This window comes from Mastacembelus armatus, chromosome 16, assembly GCF_900324485.2.
Source record: "Mastacembelus armatus chromosome 16, fMasArm1.2, whole genome shotgun sequence".
Classification (NCBI taxonomy): Eukaryota; Metazoa; Chordata; class Actinopteri; order Synbranchiformes; family Mastacembelidae; genus Mastacembelus; species Mastacembelus armatus.
Genome location: NC_046648.1, coordinates 14,429,148 through 14,437,380, shown reverse-complemented (window position 1 = coordinate 14,437,380; position 8,233 = coordinate 14,429,148). Strand labels below are relative to the sequence as shown.

Below are 8,233 nucleotides of genomic sequence, written 5' to 3'. Positions count from 1 at the left end.
TAATTCTTATTTTTAGGAGCCAAGTATTCGCTGAGATTCTGGTTGTTTTATTTACGCGTCTGTGAAGAGAAATGGCAGAGACAGACAAGGCAGAGATCGCACCCTGTCGGCTTTCTTTATTTAAAAAAAGCACGACGTTTTGTTGTTATTATGATGGTATACCACTAAAACCAGATTTGAATGATAGATTTCTTTTATCTGTACGATCAGAATTGACGGAGTAATTTCAGTTTGTTTCGGCCTTATCAGGAAACGATGCGTCAAAACGCGCCGGCGCTTGCGTCGACCCCAGAGGGTTTTAAGCAGCCAGTCGGGTTTAAGCAGCCAATATATATATATAGCTCGGTGGCTCCACACCAGCTAACGGGGCTAGGCTAGCTGGCTTTGACATTAAGCAGCCAGTCAGTCTAATTAGCAATCACAGATAGCCGCTGTTATGCTAATGCTTTGTTTTGATCTGTTGCTATGGTGACCTAAGCCCAGAGTGGGAGGGGGAGTGACACAGCGCTTTACACACGCTGAGTGAATGAGACGCTAACAAAACTTCACCTCACACAACGGAGGACTACAGAAAAACTATAAGACCTATCGAAATAATTCTTTCACTAACAGTGCCAGGAGGCTTCAACGAAGAGACTGATCCGCTTTTTGTGAAGATATTCCAAAAAATGAACGATTGGTGGCGAGTTAGAAACAGCCTTCATTTGCTGTTTTCCCCCAAAACGCTACGACGGTTTTAGAATGGGAGTGAATGAGAGATTGAGCAGTCACTCTCTGTCTGTTTGGCCACGTTGCGAAAAAACCGTAGGTCCTATGAAAATAAGAAAAGCATTGCCTGAAAGAGGACAAAAATCTCTACTACTTTTGAGAAAATGGTGTATGAAGAGTCAAAATTGTGGCCGTGACGGCGAGTTAGAGAGAAAAATTTTCCATAAAGTTAACAGCTTCTCCCGCTCTAGCTGTGACGTCACACGCTCTAGCCTGCTAGAGGATTCTGCAATACACACCAATGGAAAAGTTGAAAAATGAGCAAAAACACCCTAAAATATAAACTGCCAGAAATCAAAAAGTATAAAAGATATCAAGAAGCTGACTTAAAGACTAAAAGTTTAAAGGGTCTAGACCGGTTTAAAGTTGAAATGACGTTTCTAGCCCAAAGTATGACGATTTGGGAAGCTCAAATAAAGAGGAAAGTTTCATGGAAGTTGAAAGTTTTCTCCATAGAAAACCATTGTAAAAAAAAGGTGAAAAAAGTTGAATAAAAGAAAAAGTATAAAAGATAAAAAGAAGAAAAGTAATAGCAGGAAAGTCCTCTGAAAGATGCACGTTTTGAAGTTTGAACGGAGTTTCTAGCCCAAAGCGTCTGGAAGAAGATAGCGACCGAAGAAAAGGGCGAAATAATAATAATAAAAAAAATAATAAAGAGCGAAGATAACATAAGTGGGAGAGCTCAGCTCTCCCACTAATAAAGAGAAAAAACGAAGAACATATCTTGGGATTGCTGCTTTGCACAGCAATCCCAACAATAAAAAAAAGAATAATAAAGAGAAAAAACGAAGAACATATCTTGGGATTGCTGCTTTGCACAGCAATCCCAACAATAAAGAGAAAAAACGAAGAACATATCTTGGGATTGCTGCTTTGCACAGCAATCCCAACAACTAGACGATGCAATTTCTGAAGAAATTGCGTTGGGATTGCCGATCGCCGCGAAAAGCTCGAGGCAGACCGCGTCGCCGAAAGCACGTTTTGAATCGACCGATTGCGATAATCGAGAAATACCGACTGTAATGAGGGTGCTTTTATTTTGAGAAAATGCTATATAAAGGCTTTTATTTTGAAAGGACAAAGTGCTGCAGGAGACTCTTGGGACCTTGTACAAGAATCTGGACTTTATTTTGAATATTCCTCATACTTTACAAAAATGTAATAACTTACTATAAATAACTGTAGACTTTTATTGTGAAAGTCTCACCATGTCAGAAACCATGGCTGACATGGAAATGAATATTGGTACCTGAAGCTGTATGCCAATAGGTAACGTCCATTTTAATATTGAGTTGCTGTTTCAGGGCTTTTTTATTGAGAAAATGCTATTTCTGCTAAAATGCTAAGGCTACCTGCCTACAATACAGAAGTGCTGGGCACTGGATGAAAAGTATCTTAAAGCCCTAATTACAACACAATAAAGATACACCTGGCAAGTGGTGTATTTTTTACAATGGCTTACCTTGAAGTTTAATTTGCAAAAAATGCCAAAAAAAAAAAAGTGCCTTGGAAACAATCGTTAGTCAACGTTAAAGTAGTGGTGGGACAGAAACGTTAATAAGTCAGGACCGGTAGACCGCAGTTGCCAAGGTAACAGAAATGCTATAAATCGAGTGGCTGTATTAACCTTCAGAAAGAAATGCAGGCTTTTAATATATGTTACTGTTTGCAGGAAAATATGTAAAAATATGTGAATTACATATATATAGGTGGATTGATTGTTTACTATATTCACCTGTCTGATCATGGTTTTGTGATCCTTGCCCTCCATGAAAAGCAGATGTGTGCTTTTTAAATCGCCCGTCTATTGTTTTGTGCAGAAAATTTTTGTCAGTGATAAGAATAAATCTGACTAGAGTCTTGAACCCCACTTGTTTGCCTTGTGTGTGGAATGGACTTAGCAAGACACTGTATATTAATCAGACTGGAGCTCATGTACATGATGTAGTTTAATGCAAAAATTTAAGCCCTTCAAGGTACATCATGATTGACAGTAATGGCAGCAAAAAAAAGTATTTTCAGGTCAGTTCATTTATTAATATAGAAACCTCTACTGCATAACAATATTAAATATAAAAAAAAATACACCTTTAAAAATATATGGTATTTCATAAATATATAAATAAATATTTTAAAAAGAGCGCTAACAGAGTTCACATAATGAATATAGAAAATGCAACAGAAATGTCTCTTACATGTTTGCAAGTGTGTGTCTGAGTACATCTGTATATGTATCTTGTGTCTTTATGTATGAATGTTGTGTATTCATGTGTGCATGTGTGTGATTGTCTATATTGTGTCTATATTTGTCTGCATGTGTGGTTCTATATTTGTGAATGTGTTTGTGTATGTCTGTCTGTGTGCCTATCTATGAGTGTGTGTCTGTAATTGTGTGCCTGTATGTGTTTGGGTGCATGCTTGTGTATGTGTATACGTGTCTGTGTCACTGCTTGTGTGCAAGTATATATGTGAATGTTTTCATTTGTATGTGTGTCTGAGTACATCTGTCCGTGTGTGTCTGTATATGTAATATGCAATTTCTAAAAAAATGATGGCTGCATAAAAAAGCTTGAGCTAAAGGACGTTACTCACTGCTAAAAAGCTGAAGCTGGTTCAAATTGCTAGGCACAGTGGGAATAGCTCAGAATTATAAGCTTAACAGATATAACTTTGTATAAACAAACAGCAAAGTAGCATTGACATATGAAAATGTGGATGAAGGGTGCAAAATGTATGCAATGACAGGATATTGCTTATAAATGGTCTATTTGTGAAAAGCCATAAAAACTATGTAATTTGTTTAGCGTTTGGATGACATTTCTACATAAGTGTCTGTCTGCATCTGAATGTTTGTCTAGATGTGTATGACCGTGGAAAAAAAACTATTAACATTAGCACTACTCTCTATCTCTGTAGGCTGGAAACAGATTGACTCCAGCTCAAAAATAGGCTCTAAATTGTCAAAAATGGTAACTGTGTGTCCGTTGCTCCATAGCAAGTAGGGCCCAAGTTCACAACTGGTTCTCCACGTGCTTGCATAGGCTCCAGTTTCTTCCCACAGTCCAAAAACATGTATATCAGGTTTATTGGTGACTCCATATTGCCCCTTGGACTGAGTGTGAGACTTGTTTGCCTTTGCCCTGTGATGGACTGGTGAGCTGTCCAGGATGTGCCCCCTGCCTTTCACCCAAAGAGAGCTGGGATAGGCTCCAGCAGATTCCCATGACCCTGGTCAAGAATAAGCGGGTATAGATAATGATGGATGGATGGATGGATGGATGGATGGATGGATGGATGGTAACGGTGTAGCCACTTCAGGTTCACTTCGGTGTCTTCAGGTCTTGCTTTCCCCTTCTTTACTTATTCCAAGGTCAATGTAGCACTAGCTCTGTGATGTGTGTCTTGTGTTACCTGCTGGAGAGGAGAGAAAACCTTTACATTAGTTATGTAGTGTGGACCAGCACCAACAGCCCATACCTGTTTGTTGGAATACAGTATCCCTTACCTAGATAATTTGAATATATGTGGTGTTGCTACACATCTCCGTTTTTGCTGCCAGTTGTCATTCATGTGAAATGCTTGTTTCTTAAACACTTGTGCACAAAGAATACAAGATTATGACAATTATCACTGCAAATCTAAATGTCTCAGCAATACAATAAAATATATTGTCTAATCTAATTTATCAGTGTTTACATTACAGACATTGCATAATATAGCAACTGAATTTTAGCACAATTAAAATGTTGGAAATGTTCTGTCAGAATGATGCTGCTTCTGTGATACGTAACCTACTTTACCTCTTGTCACAACATTGCTCAGGGAAAGGTCTCTTGTGGTGTGGTATCTTCCTTTTAGGGTAGGAATCTTTTACCCTAAAAAGGATGAACTCAGGAGTGTTGCCAGACATCTTATGACTTATCACCCACTCTGACCCACTGAAAATCACATAGGCAACATTTGCAATTTACTGCTGAATACAAGGATCTCAGGCTCAGGCTGTGCTGCTGAAGATGCCTACTGAAAAATGACAAGAATCCAATCCAGCTTTGATAGAGCCAATAACATGTGAAACCAAATCAGACACAGAGAAAGATAATGAACATTTCAATATAAAAACATTCACACATACATACCTAGTAGTGAAGCAGGAAAGAAGGTTCTTTGTTGTGTGGTGTCTTCCTTTTTAGGGTAGGGGTCTGTTTCCCAAATAATGATGAACTCAGGTGTGTTGCCAGACATCTTAGCTCATCCTGGACTGGTGGTCATTTTCCAAAATGTCTGCAGCATCTGTGAGGCACTAGTGCACAAAAAGTGACAAAAAGCACACTGTTATTAAAAACTTGAAAATGTTCTGTCAGAATGATGCTGCTTCTGTGATATATATCCCAATTTACAGATGCATTAGCAGTTTGTGTCTTACATTAAACAACCAAATATCATATAAGCTGCATTTATCAATTAAATTATCTGCGTTCCAAAAACTGTCCCTTCTGCGCTCTAACGTTTTAAGAGCCAGTGACTTTTGCGCTAATTGCACGCATTTGCAATCCACTACCTTCTTAGCCTTTAACTATTCTGTTAGAGGTGATGCTTAACTTGTGCAAATGTGAAGAAAATGGGGGCCATATGGTGGAATACCACTAGTTGTCCTATTACCCACTCTCACCTTTGTTGGTGTTGCCTTGTTTCTTCGGTGCAGGTCAGTCTTCTCCTCTGCTCACTAGCTTGATAAAGACTGAAAATCACATAGGCAACATTTGCAATTTACTGCTGAATACAAGGGTCTCAGGCTCAGGCTGTGCTGCTGAAGACACCTATAGAAAAATGACTCCAATCCAGCCAGTAACGTGCAATCAAATCAGACACAGAGAAAGATGATGAACACTGCGATATAAAAACATTCACATATACATACCTAGTAGAGAAGCAGGAAAGAAGGTTCTTTGTTGTGTGGTATCTTCCTTTTTAGGGTAGGGGTCTGTTTCCCAAATAATGTGAGAACTCAGGAGTGTTGCCAGACATCTTAGCTCATCCTGGACTGATGGTCATTTTCCAGAATGTCTGCAGCATCTGTGAGGCACTAGTGCACAAAAAGTGACAAAAAGTACACAGCTATTAACAAAGTAGAAGTACTAGGAAATTGTACTTAGGTGTGGTTTTAGTAGAAGTGATAAAGCATATCTAAAGTGGTAGTGCTGCATGATTCCAGTCAAAATAAGAATCATAATTTATCATAAGTACTGAAGTGACAATATAATCTTCTTTGACGTCTAAAGCATCAATGTTCTCTATCTCAAAAATGAATCATGCAGCTGTAGAACATATGAATCTGTGATGCTTACCTGAGCACCCCCACCTTTGTCTTCTCTGTGCATGTACTCAAAAAATAGGCAGTTACACCTTTTTTACTTTTTTCCTTGGAGGTGAGATCATCCCTCCATCCCACCCTCCCTCCCAGCCTGTGACAGAATGGAGCAGCCAGAGCAGGTGTTACAGCATGGCTGCCAAGGACGATCCCTCCCCCTTCTCAATTTTTAATTTCTGACTTTCATGTATTGACTAATGCTTTACTATGTAAAATTTGTTGATGAAGACTTTCTGTTCTTTTTCCCATCATACCAAGTGCTTGTAAAACATAAATAAATTTACTTTTAATAAATTACACAAAGCCAACTTACATTCATGAATACAGTGGTAATGTGTAGTTTCACAATGATTATTGGTTTATACTTGTAACTTAAGTTTATGGTTTTTCAGTCTATTATGCAGTACACGGGATTGTGATAACTGTAATAAGTATGAAGCACGCCTGAATGGACACAGCGCTGTGGCTGAGAGATAAAAATGGGGTCCAAGAGTGTCTTCTTATCTGTGGTAGCAGTGGTAATGAGTTGCGTGTAACCTTTAGATTGAAACAGTTCAAGTATTGGCTTGCTTGATTTGGACAACAGATCTTCATTGAAATCTCCACAAACTATGATGAGATGATGATCCATGATCTCTAACGATTCTAAGAGGCTTTGCAGGTTTGATAAGAATGGGTGAATTCTGTAGTCCGGAGGCCTATAGACAGCAGCAATCAGAGCGTTGATTGGACCATCAGCCTTGATGACGATAAATTCAATATCAGTAGTGTTGTGCAAGTACCGCTTTTCATGAACTTGGATATGGTTTTTTACATAGACAGCGACCCCACCACCATCTTTGTTGGCCATGTGAGGGTAGTTCGCATACGAAACGTTTCTGTTACGTTTAAACATGTTGTAGCCTTCTAAATGGAGACTTTCACCAACAAGTGATCCTCTTAAATGGGTTTCTGTCAGACAAAGGACATCGGCAAGATGCAGTTCATGGTGACTTTGGATGTCTCCAATATGAGATGGCAGTCCTTCTGTGTTGTGATGGATGACAATAAGTGCATCTGGTCTGTTTAATGAGGCAGTGATATGAAACAAAGGCATTACCTGTTCTAAAGATGTTTTTGTCATGTTTTCAAGGGCTGCAGTAATTTCTGGATTGGCAAATATTTTTCTCTCATCCATCTCAAGAATATGGAGTCCACTAAGAGAGGTTACTCTACTAAGGGCCACGTAAGCCATGCCAGGTTCAAAGATGTGCTTTAGCGAAACTACTGCTGAGGGATTCGTCATACCTTGCACCTTATGTATTGTACATGCAAATGCAAGCTTTAAAGGAAACTGCCTTCGAACTATACCCTTTTGCTTCAGATTCTCCTCCTCTCTCTGAATGAACACAATATTATCAGTTGTACCCGTGTTACTCTGTTTGTTTGCCACGTTGTCATTGAACAATTCTAGACCAAGCTTAGTAATGTGTGGGCCACCACTATTTTCACTTGTCATTATTTTTGCTATTTTTGCAAATGTTCCATTGCAAAGACCTGATTGCACACTGATGTTTCTGGTGAGCATCACACGAGCACCTATGGCAACATTTATTGTATCGGGTAATTCTTTTTTGGTCCCTTGAAAAGGGATAGTTTGTCTCATCATTCTACCAGTTTTGGGATCTTTTTTATAGTCGTCTGCATCTATTCTGATGATGTCAGAGTGAAATAGCGCTAATGATTCAGAGTTGTGTTTTTCAACCTGTTTATTCGTAGCATAAATGTGCAGTGTGTCTTTTGGACAATGTTCTGAGTCAGTGATAGCCTGTGAAAGCAAAGCTCTGTCTTCTTCTGACAATGCATCTGACTTTTCTTTCACACGGATTCGATTTAGCATCTCAGCAAAAGTGACGTCATCTTTTTGACGCATAATTTCAGTCAGTGTGATCATCTGAAAATGGTCTCGCCACAGGTCAATCTGCATTGGTTCATATACGCATAGAGGTTTAGCCTGTCTGACAGGTGGTAACTGATAGAAGTCTCCAACAGCAAGAACTGACATTCCACCAAAAGGTCTCTGAATTCCTTTGATTTGTTTTAATCTTGCATCTACAT

At 39.0% G+C, this 8,233-nt stretch overlaps 1 protein-coding gene across 9 annotated transcripts; it reads right to left on the bottom strand.

Moving 5' to 3' along the window:
- Positions 1–3,097: 3,097 nt before the first annotated feature.
- LOC113136217 (uncharacterized) lies at positions 3,098–7,960 on the bottom strand. 9 transcript variants are annotated; one of them, XM_026316823.2, is made up of 5 exons: positions 5,687–7,960; positions 5,438–5,506; positions 4,569–5,068; positions 4,274–4,361; positions 3,098–4,182 (listed from the first exon to the last, which is right to left on the bottom strand). In XM_026316823.2, exon 1 carries the CDS (start codon positions 7,782–7,784, stop codon positions 6,525–6,527), a length of 1,260 nt encoding a protein of 419 aa, XP_026172608.1. In that variant the 5' UTR covers positions 7,785–7,960; the 3' UTR covers positions 3,098–4,182; positions 4,274–4,361; positions 4,569–5,068; positions 5,438–5,506; positions 5,687–6,524. The 9 variants fall into 9 exon arrangements, with proteins under 9 accessions (XP_026172608.1, XP_026172610.1, XP_026172615.1 ...); XM_026316825.2 differs by having other exon boundaries at positions 3,098–4,179; XM_026316830.2 differs by lacking the exon at positions 4,274–4,361.
- Between the last annotated feature and the right edge of the window lie 273 nt (positions 7,961–8,233).